The sequence below is a fragment of the Tachysurus vachellii genome, chromosome 20, assembly GCF_030014155.1.
Source record: "Tachysurus vachellii isolate PV-2020 chromosome 20, HZAU_Pvac_v1, whole genome shotgun sequence".
Classification (NCBI taxonomy): Eukaryota; Metazoa; Chordata; class Actinopteri; order Siluriformes; family Bagridae; genus Tachysurus; species Tachysurus vachellii.
The window spans coordinates 14,963,478-14,980,678 of NC_083479.1; the positions used below are offsets into that span (position 1 = coordinate 14,963,478).

Here is a 17,201-nt window from a genome sequence, read left to right on the forward strand (position 1 = left end):
CTTCTACATTTACTTTGTTTGGCTGATGGCTGATGGATACAAATGAGTGACTGGGACATGTGAAGAAAAGTGTGAAACTCCATAACTAAGCTTGTGAGCAAACCAAGGACCAAACAGCTATGACGTGGCAATAATATTTACAGTACTTATTATGCCAAGGTGCCACTTGATTTCTTACACTATGATGCACAAAATGCATAAGGCTGACCAACATTTTCTTGTGGTTAACACGATATGTAATAGCTGTAAATTGATATACTGCATTGAAACACATTATAGAAAAGTAGACAACATTGTGCCTTATTTATCAAGCTGGAAAACGAACAAATTTACTCATAAACCTTTTAAGCAGACATTTACACAAGGTATTACATGTAAAATCCTGGAAATTTGGAAAAACAGAATTTGGAATATCTGACTCTTGCTCCTGAATGTGTGTGTAAATGCATACATAATAAAACTAAATAATACAAACCTTGTACTGATCACCTTACTACAAATGACCTAATTTTCATTGATTACTGCAATTTTGTATTTGGAATATACTCTCGAGTTTAAATGGATTATTTGTATTAAATGTAAAGCATTTCGCTGAAATTCTTTTCCATATCCACAGTGCTTTGACGTCTCTGTTGAAAACATAACCTCATTCTTTGGGAGGGTTCCCAGGGGTCTAAGCTCTAATCTACAAAATTATTCTGGTGGTCCTTGACCTATCACAGAAACCCCTCCTTGCATCTATATTTTAGACTCAGCAGTGGTGGTTCAAGCAAAAAGGCACTGGGTTGTTGATTGGAGGATTGGAGTTCAAACCCCAGCACTGACATGCTGCCACTGTTGGGTCCTTGCTGTGAACTTTAGAACCACAGCCTATTTATAAGCAGGACTTGAGACAAAACCGGGTGAGAGCCACATGTCTTTACAAGAATTATATATAAATATAGATTCAGGTTAGTGTGAGCAGATTTGAATGCATATTTTTGTAACTGACTACTTAAAGGAACCTTGTGTTGGTGTGGATGGCCTCAGGAGTAGTCAGCCTTTGGTATTCAGTATGGTAAGACAAATGGATGAACTTAGTTTGGCTTGTGCATGCAGTCGATAGGCAGGACGAGAGCAGAGGAGGCTCTGTGTGAAGTTAGTGATGTTTAAGGAAGGTGTGAGAGATGCCATTGCCCAAGAATGGAGGAAAAGTGCTAGTAGAGTGCAGTAGTAGTGTTCTGTGTTGGAGTGAGTTAGAGAAAGAACCATAGCATAGACGAGAGGAGAAGTGGAAAAAAATGCTGTTTATTTGACTAGTTTTATAATACATGGAAAAGAGAAAAGCAATTGTTACAGCATTGAACCTGGCAGTCCAGACTGAAGAAATTGTGCAGTAGATTGTGAGTGAGATACACAGAGTGATTATGGTGCTCATTGTTGTTTTTCTTTTTCTTTTTCTTTTTTTTTAAAAAAGAAAGGTGAAATGGAACAGTTAAAAAGTTACCTTTCAGATTTTACAAAAATACAGCAGAATCTTAGTTAGAAAGCACAACGGTGTCTCAAAAATGTACCATGAAGGCTGAGGGTCCACACTCACATGGGTTCAGATTGGCAGATTGATGCTGAGCAACCGGATGCTAGATAAAATTTATCTTACTAAGGGTCTGCTGGGGGATAAATAATACTTTTAGTTTTAAAAGAATGAGATGCTCAGGAAGGAGCATCAATGCAATACTATAGGTTTTAAATAATCGTTAAAGGGCATCATCTGAAAACTAGAATGTGTAAAGGAAACTCACCCTTAATTCAGATCTGTACTCTTAAAATAAAATATTGCTGAGCAAAATATTTTTCATCCATACCCATTCTTACATTCTTACCCAATTCTTTGCTCCTCTGATTCTTTAATATACATGAACACACACATGATCTTACAGTACCTCACTACTCATAGCAGCAATATTAATTAAACAGAGATTAATCTAGCTGTATGTTTCTAAGCCAGAACTTAAACGAAAGCTTAATGATTGTTACATTTGCCAGTGCCTATAATATCTAATGTAGGATATAACACACATTTCCATTTTTGACAGATTGCATTAATCATTGCATACTTGTTCTGTTCACACTTCATCCTTCCTTTCACTTTTCTTGGGTGTAATAATATTTGGTGTAACATGCCACAGATATTTGGGTTACATTTTTAAAATGATAATAGCTGGTAATGTGAAAAACACTGAAATTTTAGTACCTAATTTATTCTGTATTGAACATCTGATTTGTGTCATAAAGTGAACCAAAAACTCCCCCCCGAAAAAAACAAACAAAAAAGAACCTACACTGGGAATAATACATTTCTTCTTTTCATAAAACAAAATAAAACTCTGTGCATAAACTGGTACAATCAAGTATAACTCGTTTACATTGCAAATTTCCATAGAAGCAGCATCTTGTTTAATAATAAAAGCTCTGAAATGCATAATTATATTAATCATTTTAAGTTGATATAGATAATTTTTCTAAAAAGATTGAATTACAGTTTGTTTAATATCTCCGTCATTTTTTTTGTGCCATATGAAGCAAGAGGGCACAATTTTCTGGGGGGTTTGTGATTTCTCTTACAGTGGACAGAGACAAAAAAAAAAATAATGACAGACACAGCAAAGCCTTGAATATAAGTAAATAAATTAGAAATAAATAATTAGTCCACACCAAGAAGTCTATATGGCATTTAGGTGTGCATTATAAATACAAACTATGCATGTATATATATATATATATATATAATTGTATTGAAATCACTTCTGGAAATACACATTAGCACTCGTTTAGAGTAAAATCTATCTACACAGTTAATGTTATTTCTATTTGTATTTTTTCACTGATTCATGATTTCACGATTCATGATGTTTTGCAATGAGTCATACTTAGCCATGAATCAATTCTCTGGACTGAAAGCACTACAACACTAAATGCTTGGTAGGTGCTAGACACTGTCACTTGTTTTGAAAGGGTGCGTTTGGATTTCTGTCTGATATAATGCATGCAGTGTAGTCTGGTTGTGCCTCTCTGTTTGCTGGTGAAGGCTTTAGATCGTCTGAGATATCCACGATTCTGAGGACTCTATAAAGCTGTTCATTGCAGAACATCAAGTAACTGTATGGTGGTGTCTATCATTAGGCTGTTATACTAAAGTGGCAGATCTGTCTTGTAAAACTCAGCACCACATTTTATGTGAATCAGGACCATGGCTTTTTGCTGTCCCAGTGTATTTGAGCAAATGGCAGTATCTAGCACTTTAGCTCAAATCCAAAGATTGTCATATTCTTTTTGAGTATTTGTTCAGTTTTCAGTGACCTTTCTTTTCAACTAAAAGCATCCAAAAGCAAAAATAGACCTCGTCCCAAACAACCGTGTCCTGAAAAATCTGTCATGTTATGACGGCAGTGCTGCCGGCTTCAATTTAAAAAACCTAAAACTTCCTGTGTAAACAGTTGAGAATCAAAGACCACCCAAGTTATGATGGTGAAGGTCCAATGTTTCAGTAAGGCCACTGAACAAGATAAGAAAACATACAGATCTACTGCCATATTATATAGATTGACTATTAGAAACCTCATTAATGAATCAGATGCACTTCCACGAACGAGTAAATCTATGCAACTGCATTTCGTAAAGCTATATGAAAGTATCAAAGGTTGATTATTTTCTGCCCAGGCTTAAGACAAACCATGTTGATTTTATGCTGATGTTAATATTCTGGGTTCTTTCTTCCTTGTTTGTTTTCTGTGCGCCTTCACATTATGGATTTCATATAGAACAATCTTGTAAATAGTGTTGTATTTTTTTTTTATGCCCCAGAATTTTGACACAAGCTATGCTATATTCCAGCCCTCCCTTTTCCCTCAAACAACACTCCTTCAACAACCTGCTCTGTGTCCTGAGACCTGGCAAGAGAGAGCCAGTCATTCTGAGGAAAATAGGCCAGAGAAGACAGAGAAGAATGTGCTTTTCTGACATCAGAGAAGTGGAGGTGCTGTTAGTAACAGGGTGAAGCTTTTTGCTTTGCTTTTTTTTTTTTTGAAAAGGAGGCAGAGACTTGGTGCTCTAGAAAAAAGAGTTTTGGCAGAATTGGGAGAAGGAAAGTCACATGACAGTACAGCACTGGCAGCGTTTTTTCTTTTCAATACCTGTGGGTGGTGGCTCCTTGGAGGAACTTTCGTCTTGGCCTTCGGAAGACAGTTCGGTGGCCTCAGACACCGGCCGCCCTGAGACAAGGTCGGCGGCGTTGCCGTCTATAGTGGAGAGGTCTGTGACAGTCTTCTCACGCAAAGACTTCTCATCATCCTCGTCGATCAGGACAATCTCAGCTTTGATGGTGCCATCGAAACCCAGCAGCTTCTTTGTCTCCTCGTCATCGTCCACACTGTGGTATCCCATGAAAATCATAGTGACGGGCTTGTCGGCTGTGGCCTCGGGTGCCTCCATCACCTCCCCATCGAAGCTTTGACATGCTTGTGGATCATCCCTGTCAACTTGGAACCGTTGTTCTACCTTCATGTCACCATCATGACTGTGCCGCTCTTGTACCACATTTAGATCCGAAGGCATGATGTTTTGCTCTCTGATCTCATGCTTGCTTGGAGTGATCGTCACATGAGTGCCATCAGGTCTGTGGCGAGCATGACCTACACGCTGTATCAGTTCCTCCACTTCGTCTGAGCTCCATGGGTGCACGCCATTCTCCACTGTAGTGGAACTCCCAGAATGCACCTCATAGATCACCTTACGCCCATCGTCGTAGACCTTGATGCCCCGTTGGGAGGCATCCTCAGGGTTGATACGTGATGTGGACAAGATTTTGGTGTCGCCTGTCTTGTGGTCCTTTTCGACGCTGATCTCCATGGCGAATAATGCTTCAGACATAGGGAAAGTGCAGAGGGGGTGGGTTAATATTTTCTTAGTATGGATTTAAACTGGTCATGCATTACATCAGTGTAGCAAGCTGTTAAGTCATTAATATATTCCAGTGATGTTAGAATAAGGAATCAGAAAAAAATACATTCTTTTAGTAGACCTTAAATATAAATATCAGTAATTTTTTTTTTTTTTAAATTGATTGTAATTTGTATTTTGAAATAAAAAAAAGCATTACTTGTCTATATGTTGTAATTTAACGGTGTACGTGATTTAGCACAGCTAGGAAGCTAGAACCGCTTTACATCATTCTACATATTATTGATACTAACATGCTAATGTTAGAAAATGAAATAAAAGTAAAAATAGCAATAAATAAATAAATAAATAAATAAATAAATAAGTTCCATTGACTTCACCTGGAACTCAAAACATTGTATTTTATTTAAATTAAAGCCAATTGTTCATTAAAGTCAGTCTGTTCCCTTCACATGCAGCTGAGTGTCACACTTATGAACATCATACCATCATTAATACAAGTTTTTGATCCAATCTAAGCTCCTAGCTCTTGACAGCTCACCAAACCTCTAAATGAGGATGTGTTTCTTTAGTTTGCCATGCAAACCTGTCACCACAACCACCATTGCTCCTCTCACACCCCTTACCAAGCACTTACCAGGTGTTCTTGAGTGTTGGTGATCCCCCGAAGCAGAGGACCTAGTTTGGGCGTTCAACCCTGGAAGCTTGGGGACCTTGGAACAGGTGGGAATCACTGCATCTGTTGAGCAGAGAACAAAAAACTGATAAAAGTGTATCTGTGTTATCTGAAAGTCCTTTTCCCTTTCCCCCAGGGTTTGCCCCTTTTCCCTCAGGTTCTGCCCCTTCCCCTCTTGCTCTGTTGAGTAGCTATCTCTTCCTTTCTCTTCCTCCGGTCTCTCGTTATTTCTCTGCAGCAGGTCGGTGCTTAGGCAGCAAAAGCCGAGTGAGTGTAATAGTGCGAAACAATGCTGCTGCTGCATTGAAGGGATTTTCTGTGAATAGGTGGCTTACTGTAAACAAAGGTTAGAGTCAATGACTTGTGTGTGGAGTTCAATAGTCTAGCTGAGGCAGGAGGGAAATGAGCCAAGGGGGGCATGGGCAAAAGAGAGTGTGTGTGCTTTGTGTTTATGTACTTTGGCACCTCTGCCTATTAGATCCATCTACACTATCACATACTCACGATAAAAACGTATTCTTTGCTAGGATATGATGCAGATTTGCAGGAATAAAATTTTAAAAATAATTCACACATTATTATTATATATTAGAAATCATTTGTCAAGCCTACAGGAAAAAAGTATTCCTCAAAATTGTTATCTATTTAAAAATGACTAAATGATCCTCACTTCAACCAAGAAAAGCCTCTCAAAAAGACAAACTGAAAAGCCTGACAGGTTTGCTAGATAGATCAGATTTTTGATCAGTGTGGCTGGAAGCACACAATGGACCTGTGAACCCGTACCTCCATCTTGGTGCTGCAGACTCTGCAAATAAAAAACAGGAAAGAAGGACTGAGTTTTTATGGTACAAAACAGATGGACAGCAAACTATGTGGCTTGGAACTTTGATTATGGCCTTGATGAAAATTAAAATACTTCTATTCCATCTCAAGCTAAATAAAGATGGCCGCATATTTTCTCATGAAAACATGTGTATGTGTTTGGGTGTATTTTATGTCAAATGTCTAGTCTGCACAAGGAAAACGGCAACTTTTATTTTAAAAACTAAAAGAGACAAAAAGTTATCTTTTGGTTAGTGTGGTTAAGGTTAGCATTAGATTGTATGCTAGGCATTGATTGCATTATTATTAAGTGAAAGGCACAGATGTGTTTGTGTGTGTGTGTGTGTGTGTGTGTGTGCGCGTGTGTTAATGTCTTACTTTCTGTAGGTCTTCAATAGAGCTCTCTGTTTCACGAAGTCTCTCTCGGAGCACTTGCTCTTTGGCTGAAATTTGTGATTCTTCATTCTCAAGAAGAATGATTTCAGATTCCAGTCTGGAAAAACCCCACAAGAACAATCTAATCTGTTATAAACATCAGTGTAAACAACAGATACCAGACATTAGGCCATGATACATGTCAACAACTAGACCATATTGTCAATTGGACAAGTGGTTTTCATTCAGAGAATTAATGTCTTCCAAAGTTATTCTTGATTCTAGGGTTTTTTCTAGAAATGAAATAATCTACTAATAGAACAAATAGAATAAGAATATTTAATAAAGGTATATCTTATCTTATCTAATCTGAACTTATCTTATCTTAAAGCTAAAAAAGAAATTATAATTATATAATTAGAGAAATAGGTTTAATAACCTTATATTGTGGTTATTATCCTATAATAAAAAACAGTATATACAGTTAATTAGATTCCACTAGTCATTGACTAGATTCTACTTTAATTTGCATAGATTTCATTTTTTTTCAGTGTGGTTGTCAGAAAAGACATGTACAGCATAGAAATCAGTTGTTTATTAAATTCAATTGTATTGAAAACTGATTCATATCATATTATTATTGGAACACATTTAAGAGTTGAGAGTCAACAATGCAATGAAGATCGTAGCTGAAACAACATTTATTTACACTGAATAGCAAAATGAAGTTGATATATATGTTAATATATGTATTCCCTTTCATTAGCTATGTTAATTGAATGTGCATGAGCAAATCTAAGGTGTGGAAATGGGAATATACTGTATGCTGCCAAATTACTGATCTAAGTGTTTAGTATGCCAGAGCAGTGTCTCTGCACCTTTAGACAAACCACCTCAGGCGATTTTCAGTTCTAGCAGCGTGAAGTGTGATAAAGACCCCAGTTACGAAATCAACCACAATGCTAAGCTGATGCTACAAATTTTGTACCAAGTCAAATATTTATGGAGGTTTATAACTGGAAATGAGCATATAAATTAGTCAGACATTGGGATTGTTTCTCCAGTATCATAATAAAGACAACTATGTGGATAGTTGCGGGGTTGGACTGCACACCGACATTCTCAGTCTGAGCTCTTTGATAAATGTGAACTCTAGATTCCTTGCAGTAATCCCACAGTTGGACGGAAAACTGAACGCTCTCGGAATAACAATATTGCTTCATTTTAATTCAATGAGCTGCATGGCCTGTTCACTTGCACTTCACTTTACTTTCACTTCTCTTTAACATATTGTAGGGAACTGGAAGAATTTGGCATGATACTATATTGGTCCGGGGAATAAAATTCATTTTGTTGGGTTTGATGAGTTTGTTTTTTGTTTTTAAACTTATTTCCTTGACATGTTCACTATAAATGTTGATTTCCTACATTACATGCAATGATGTTTGACAAACTGCTAATACCAGTTGGAATTAGACCTTTCTTCATCTGTACCTAAAAAGAGTGATGCAGTGGTGCTTTAGTCCTTTAGTCTGTCAAGTTCTTTCACCTTTATCGTCTTCTGCTAGTAAATACCCAATAAGGAATTTGTTCATGGGTGGATGGTTACCATCAAAAAGAAAATAGACAAAGAATTAGAACCAATTACAAGCAACACATTTCATTAAATTACCACTTCAGCTCAAAAGAAACACATTTAAACTAATTAGGCACCAATAGAAATCTGGAACCATTTCTAATCATTTTTTAGTCTGAATCTTTTGTGCAGGGAAGTGATTGGAAGATTGTCTGTTCATATCTGATGACTGCTATAAACTGTGTTGGAATATAACTTATTTCTGTTGTACTGAAATTGTAAAAAAAATAGTAGCAGTAGTAGTAATATAGTATTAACAGTAGAACTAGTAGTAGTGTCAGTAGTGGTAGTATTAATAATAGTAGTAGTAATAAATATATCTCTATATAAATATAATCAGAACACACAACCATATATTAAAATAGTAACTTATATAAACTTCAAGTGATGTGTGAGCAAACTACAGTCAGCAGAATTAGACTAAATCACTGACATTCCAGTGCTCCATGCCTGAGTTTTTTGTCAATGAAACATGCTACAATGGGTTGCTACATCGACCAACAGGTCATATAGACAGTTATAGAGTGCAAAAAAAGAATGAGATCCATATAACACAGACACACACACACACGCACACACACGCACACACACACACACACACACACACACACACACACACACACACACACACACACACACACACACACACACACACATTCTTCCTTTTTCCCAGTGGACCAGTGACTCCCTTATTCTGAATGCTGGCAGCCAATAAGGAAGGCAGTGGCTGAGGAACCCATACTACCTCCACCCTAGTGAATTTCCTGCTATTGTTAGCATCACTGAGCTTATGTACTTTACAAAAACAAAGGCAGAGGAGCCTTCCCACGATTCCTAACAATCTAATTTTTTTTCCCCTTCAAAAAAAGAGGCACTAACTGTCTAAGAATACAGATAAATGATTACCATGCTTCAAAATACCGCATTGTCTCTAAATCTTATCACACACACGTGTGCACACACACACGCACGTATGCACACACACACGCACACACACACGCACACACACACACAAACACTCCAACCACTCAACATGATGTCATAGGTTATAATGAAATCTTTAGCAACAAATAACACTGAGCAAGTGATAATGTGATACGACTGCAACTGGATGTGTGAAGGGGAACACACTGTAGTGCCCATGCTTCCAGCTGCTTTCTCTCACACATTTGGAGGAAGCAGATCTCTCTCTCTCTCTCTCTCTCTCTCTCTCTCTCTCTCGCTCTCTCTCTCTCACACACACACACACACACACACACACACACACACACACACACACACACACACACACACACACACACAGAATAATTGCTATAATGAGGAGATTGGAATGTGTTTATATCTGTATCACATCTGTAGTTAATGGCAATTTACACACAATATAAGTATGAAGAAAGGTGTTTAGGGGACTAATGATGCCTTTAAATCATTGGTTGTTGAACACACAATGGATAAATAGGGATTATAGATTTTCATTTATTTATTGTTTTAATAATTAAAGTCATTGTCCTAAGGCTGTTCTTTTGTTAACTCATAGTTCATATATTTGATTCATTTTGAAATGACATCATACATAATGAAGCTTGGTTGTGAATGAATAATTTGGGTAATTCAATAGTGGGTTTGGTCATAAGGCCCAGAAGGAAACGAGTCACCCTGCTAAGTATTTATTTTCCTCCCTGTGAAGTGAGGCTTTTTAAATTCTACTTAAAACCTTTACTGAAGACATTTTAATCAAATCTCTATTTAATATCTGCTCCTTGTTCGCTGCATTATTGGACATGATGTCTTGGGTAGTATGAAGCAAGATTTACAAATGTAGAGCAGAGCTGATTTGAAATCAGAACTGAAAAAGCAGTAAATCTCTTACGCCCTCAAGTGGTAAACTGATGCTAATACAACATTGACACTAGTTTTCAGGAGACACAAAAAAGAATTCAACAAAAAATACATTACGCACGATAATAAGTGTGATATGTTGTTGTTATTATTCTTCTTCTTATTCTTATTCTTATTATAGAAGAAGAGTGTATAAAACTTTTTTTAAAGAATTATTAAAACTTCCAGATTTTATATTTTATATCATATATTAAAATATTGCAAAACATGGCTGTATAATAATTAAGTATTTTAAGACAACACTGATAAGATGTTTTAAATTGGGTGGCAAGGGCGCAAAGGTTTATCTGATCAGCAAGTGGAACAAATCTCTGATACTATGATGCAAAATTTACATTAGAGCATGAAGTAATTGTGATCATTTTATTTCACACAGTGGTACAGAAAAACGCAATGCATTTTCACTTCAATTGCATACCTTCAGTGTAGGAACTTACTTTAATGCATGCTGTATTTTTGGCAGGAAAGAAACAAAATTTTTTTTTTAGATTATTTTGATGGCAAATTTGAAATACTCTGGCCAGGGTTCAAGCTCCAGAACTGCCAAGCTACCACTGTTGGGCCTCTGAGCAAGGCCCTTAACCCAGCTCGAAGGGTGCTGTATCATGGCTGACTCTGTACTCTGACACCAATCTCCAGTTTAGGGATATATGAAGAAAGAATTTTGCTGTGCAATAATGTGTATGCGATGACAATAACAAAGGCTTCCTCTTCTTTTGCCAGGCTGTAAATTGCATACAGTGCTTCTTTCAGTTCCTCTTGATGTTTTGACTGTGTAGCAGAGTGAATGAGAGAAATTGCTTGTCCAGTCACGTGATAAGTAAATAAATTATATAAAGGCAGGGTTCGGGTTACCTGCCTATGCGTCATTGCTGGCACCGCCCTTTCGTGGGACCCCATTCATGTTTTCCCCAGGATAATATTGTCCCGCTGTTGTTGGCGTGGGCAGTCTGCTATCTCAGTGTGTGTTGGCATCCAGTTTGTGAACCAGAAAAGTCCATCTAGTGAAGATGATTGCGTTTAGTGTGAGTTAAAACTGCTAATCGCTGGGTGATCTGGTTGTCCGACCACGTTCTGAGGGATGAGAGGGTTAAGTCCATGGGTATGACTGCGCTGCTGTTTTGCCTCTGAGAATACTGTCGTGGGTCGTTCTGACTCCAACCCGGCACAACAAGGCTTCACGCCGTGTACCGGTATTTTAGTCGGCATCTTCGGTCGTTCTGATTCCAACCCGGCACAACAAGGCTTCACGCCGTGTACCGGTATTGTAGTCGGCATCTCTGTTTGTTTTATGTTCACTCTTCCCTCTGCTGAGGCGTTGAACGGCGAGTCACTTTGTCGATGTCTTAGTTTTGTTTCTTTATTTACTTAATGTAGTTATTTGTCTTAATAATCCTCTCTGTGTATTTTGTTTGGATTTGTTATTCGATGGATGTGATTTAATATTATTAGTTTGCCCTTGGTCCTGGCTGAATGGAAGTATGCCCCATTAAATCTACATGTACAAAATTTGTATTAGTGATAGCAAATCTGTATGTATTAACTATCTTTAATTGACATCAGCTCATATTGCTAATCAGTATGTCTTTTGCTCTCTCTGAATCTGGGCTATTTGGGCTTTATATTGATTAGTTTTGTTATTTTGTTGATTTATATTGTATATTTAATTCAAATTGAGAGGAATTTCTGTTATTGTTTTGGTTTTGTAATATTCGTTTTTTTGTAGTTAATTCTTTTGTTGTGTTTAATTTACTTTTGATATACTTGTGCTGGGCGGGTTGTCTTTGGAGGGGAAGGAAGTGATTAATGTACCTATCCAGGGTGACTTTTACATTGGGTGCTGTGGTTGATGTGAACCTTTCACACGTGAGTGGTGTGGCTTGACACTGTGCTGTAGCTGGGTTGGGTATTTTCTTCTTCTCCCTGAGAGGCCTAGTCATTACAAGAATGGTTTTTTTTTTGTTTTGTTTTTGTATAAGTGACGGAAGATTTTATATTCATTTTGAAAATCTTAATCTTGCACAACTGTCATAATAAAGCTTCATTTTGTTATTCTCTTGCCCTCGTCTCCTGCTCAGTCTTATTGGGTAACGAACCTGTGTCCTTGTGGGACTGTTCCCCTTATAAGGGGTGGCGTAGTCGAATTTGGTGCCCTTACGGGCCTTTTTGCGGTGTTGTGTAAACTTTTATCAGTGTACACACGCGCATTTCTTTTTTTTTTTTCCCCGACCGCTCTGCTACAACTGTTTAGGATTCACATATTTTCTTTAATAACTACTTCCTGGATTCAATGTTCTTTTTCATCCAGCAGGGGCTTGTTTTGAAAAAGAAAAAAAAAAAAAAAAGCTCTAAAAGAAAGGTTCCTCTGAGCTGCTAGAGAGAGCCTGTGTACTTCATGTGCCACTGAGCTCATATCCTAGAGTGGGTGTTTCTGAGTCTTTGATGCGAACAGCTATTTCATTTTCCATGGAGCACGTAAAGGGCATGAGGCCATCCTTTGCCATTCTCATCTGGCTATAGAGTGCTCCATGACCACTCCTGGCTTCCTGATCTGTTGTTCCAACTTCCTGTCTGCCAGCAGCATTAGTCCCAGCTGTCTCTGATTAGCGGGCGCAGTCATTGGGAATAGCCTCCTCCGCATGATGTCATCATCTGGGTTTTAGGGTGAGAAAGTGTCTGGGCTAGACAAGTCACTTTGTCTAAATCAGTGTGGTTTACTCCAACTCCAGGCCAAAATTGAGCAAAATTGGTTTTGGATCAGTAGATGTGTGACTACTATCTGCTTCACCCACGGAGCATTAACCGCTGGGACACAAATAGCAGAGTCAGCCTCTCTTCCCACGACATAACAAGGGTCAGTGCCTTTCCTTTTCAGTTATCCAAAGCTGAGTTCTACAAGGCTCAAGGGATGATATTTAGGGATTTCACTAACAACAACCAGAAGCGATCACTACAGAATCAGTCAGTTATATAGTCAGTGCAGGAGAAGCCACACAAACTCTTAGCACATTAGATTGGAGAGGAGAAATTTTATACAGAGTGACTTTTCACTCTATTCCAGGAGCTTCATAAGACAACAACTCATACACATAGAGCTGACACTGTTTGTCTTCACTGCGTCTATAATTACATAATGTGTTTTTAAGCAGCCCACCAGTGACTCCCACTTCTGTGAAACAGGTGACATTAAACATGCTACTTCACCATATTAGGGAATCTGCTAGTTTCACAGTGGTATACACAGAGAGTGTGTCTTAAACACAATAGATAGAGCTAATATAAACGTAAAAGTTTTTTACTTTTGTCCCCACACAGTCAATAGAACGGTCATTTTTTAAGCCATACTGCTCGGCTTAAAAAACCCACAAGCCCTAACTTATTGCTTCTGTTTTTGATAATTAATAGTCTTTAAAGAAAAGATTCAATTGATCTAGTATGTAGACTCCCAAGTGGTGTGCCTTTCTGAAAAGTGTTTCTTTTCAAGAACCAAAACTTTAACAGAGTTTAACAGCTTCAGAAATCTACACCTTGTTGACAATTGCAAACAAAACTTTTCATTAGTACCTAGCTATGTTTGGTAATCATCTACTGTACTTGTTTGTCATCATAGCTTATTACATTACTTTAGCTTCTAGACAGTAAAGTATCCAGCAACTGAAATTGAAACTTTAAACTATTACATTTATTTCGAATGAACGAGGCAAATAAAGCTGAAACGAGGCCGCAACAAACACTTCATTTAATCTCTCAGATCTTTGTAGAAAAACATTTCTAAAATAACAAAACAACAAGGCAATTTTTTTAATGACGTCCACTGTTCCAACCTCAGTGTATTTATTGGTGGTGAAATCTGTCTTATTGTACTCTCTTTTTTCGGGGGACAAACCCTAGCAGTCATTTCCTCTGTGTCACGCCAGAGGTTTTCTGTTTTTTTTCCCCACTACTCCTGAATTGAGCATAAACTTTTTCCTTTCAGCTCAGAAACAGTCAGTCGCCACGTCACATCCAAAGATCCAGTGTAAAAATCACTACTTTTAAAATACTTTCACTACTTGCAATTTCCATAATAGTAGGTAGTAAGATGGATTACAGGCTAGAAGAATGGAAAATAAGTTGTATCCACTTCATAATAAGGAGCCATTTTGCAGATAATGGATTTATCTGCTATGTAAAGCTTCTGATAAACTATCATAAAGTATGAGCTTGTTCACAGAACTACATAACACCTACACAATCCTTCATGAACTTGAAATGGGTTCATTAAGTGTCCTAACACAAATCCATAACAACAAAAAAGTCTTTATGAAACCTGTTGGGGAAAAAAAGTCTTTATAACTGTTTTTGTATGTTCATTTCATTTATCACTCAGAGCCTATATACTGTAGCTGTTATGCAGTTCTATAAACACAACTGTTAAATAAATCTTTACTAAAAAAAAAAGCGTGTTTGGTAATCTTCAATCTGTGTTTAAAATAGCGTCTTCATCATGGCAGTAAAAATCTTGTGGAATTGCTGGGCCTATTAGCTTAAACCTTTGTTGGAAAGGTGTGTATAGAATTCCATTATCAGTGAAAAGAACTTTGGCACAAATTCATCACTTCCCACACATATTCCCAAATGGCTAGTCATCCAGCAATGAGGTCATACCATGTCATAACCCTTTTAACCTCATAACATTTATCATAACCACACAATGCCAATGGATTTCACATGTGCTGTAATCATTTAAACTCGCCCTCAGATGTATCCTCATTATAAAACCACTTACATAATTGGGATAGGGTGCCAAAATGGAAAACAATAACCTAACTCTTGTTTTTAATGCATTCCATGAAACCAGGAACAGAACGTGCGTCTCGCATTTCCGCACACTAAGGAAACCCACATCAGCTGATGCTAATGTAGAGCACTAATTCATACAAAGCAGAGAAACCAAAAAATGTGCAACAAGATGCTTTCCCCATGGCTGTATTGGCTTCTGTGGCTCTTTGCACATCATCCTTACACACGTTAAGCCGTGTTTAATGACTGCTTGTGAGGCCACGGAGCCTCAAGGTCTCCTCAAGTCAAACATACATAAATGAAAACACATGCAAACATAATGAGCCCCAATTAGATGCGTTTGACAACCAAACAGCTTCTGTGTTGTTTGAATGTTCACAGTCCTACTAATCTGGGTTTTACTCAAGTGTACTTCATCAGCACTGAACAGATGAGAAGAATGTGCGTTTAATAAGCAGATGTAGAAAGGTTTTTCTTTGCCATATGTGTGTTGAGTTGGTAGATTCAATCTCTAACTAAAGGGAAAACGAGACATTATTCTACATTATGAATTGCTAACATAAGTAGTTTTTATATACTTATACATAAGTATACATTATATCACCAGTAGTGAAGAAATCCATGCACACTTTGCATGTGTTGCATAAGAGTTTTTCCTTTACAGATGTTCTACCAGCCAGATTATAATCTACATGCTGTTTTATGATGGAAAATTAATTTAAGAAATAAAAATATTGAAAAAAACTTTTAGGGGTTAATTTATAATTTTTTTTTAATAAGTTGATTTTTTTAAAGTTATTAAATTTTAATAAGTTTAAAATTAGATCTCACAAACAGATAATAGGTTATTCCATTTAGAGTAAAACAACAATATCAGTAATCCGTTTTCTGTAATGGAAAGTACATCAATCCTAAACTTGAGTTATACTTATTTTACTTTTACTATCACTTCATTGAGATTTTTTTTAGTAAAGCTCTTGCTACTGTATGAAGTCATGTCTCTGCATTTATTTTGGGTCTTGGACTCAACCCAGTACTGGCACTGGGGAGAAAAAGTAAAAAAGTCATTGTTGGTGCCCTTGAAACCATGAAACATTTACTGACATAAAAAAAGACATAGCATTACTTATAGATCTGGAGACTGGCAGATACATATACAAAGCATTACTTTTATTATTCATAAAGAAAAAACAAACAAAATAAAAACACCATCTGTTTGGAATTAGGAGAATCAGTTGGAAGGAACCCTGCAATCACATGTTGGGCAACCCGGGCGTTAATGGAATGACGTTATTATTTACCATATGATGTGGAATCCACAGCCCCTTGAGGTTTTCTTAATTAGAAACCACGTTTACGAGAAAACCAGATCCCAGTTCTGACCAATGGATGCATATAGTAACTCCTATGTTTAAGTGAATGGTGACTAAATGGATGGCGTTAGAAGAAATGAGCTACGTATTCCCAAAATGTACCTACTTTGGCAAAGAGTTCTTGAAAATCTTGTTATAAACACATATGTATTTAAAACAGTTATAACTACTGCAGCACTGGTGAAAGTGAAAATTTAGGTCACGTCTGCAAAAATGGCCTTATTATACTATACTTAATAAGTATAAATATTCTGTATGTATACCTCTGAATGGAGTCTTCTAGTTTCTTGGCTTGTAGCTCATCCTGCTCAACCTGTTTCCTGCGTCCCTCATCTTCCTCTTCAGGCCCTGTTGGAGTACCTTGTAGAAGCCACCTCTCCCTCATGGCCTTGGACTAGAAAATACACAACAACATTTGTTCAGGTTGGTATATTGGACCATATTTTCTTCTTCCTCTTCTTTTTAATTATTATTATTATTATTATTATTATTATTATTATTATTATTATTATTACCCTAGGTAGTTCGGATAAGCGGTAGAAAATGAGTGAGTGAGTGAGTGATTATTATTATTATTTGTAGTAGTAGTAATAGTAGTAGTAGTAGTAGTAGTATTGCATTTCCTTTTTTTTTACTGAAATATGACATTGAGTTCCAAGGGGTCTAAGCTCTAATCTACAAAATTATTCTGGTGGTC

At 37.1% G+C, this 17,201-nt stretch overlaps 1 protein-coding gene across 4 annotated transcripts in view; it reads right to left on the minus strand.

Moving 5' to 3' along the window:
• LOC132863722 (A-kinase anchor protein 2) overlaps positions 1-17,201 on the minus strand; it is a 75,059-nt gene that overhangs the window by 34,919 nt on the left and 22,939 nt on the right. For 3 of the 4 annotated variants that reach the window (XM_060896680.1, XM_060896678.1, XM_060896679.1), the window contains exons 4-8: positions 16,768-16,898; positions 6,818-6,932; positions 6,401-6,422; positions 5,576-5,677; positions 4,173-4,898 (exon numbers count right to left, since the gene is read on the minus strand). In XM_060896680.1, the coding sequence (XP_060752663.1) occupies positions 4,173-4,898; positions 5,576-5,677; positions 6,401-6,422; positions 6,818-6,932; positions 16,768-16,898 (1,096 nt within the window). The remainder of the gene's footprint in view (positions 1-4,172; positions 4,899-5,575; positions 5,678-6,400; positions 6,423-6,817; positions 6,933-16,767; positions 16,899-17,201) is intronic. The other variant, XM_060896681.1, reaches the window with a different exon arrangement.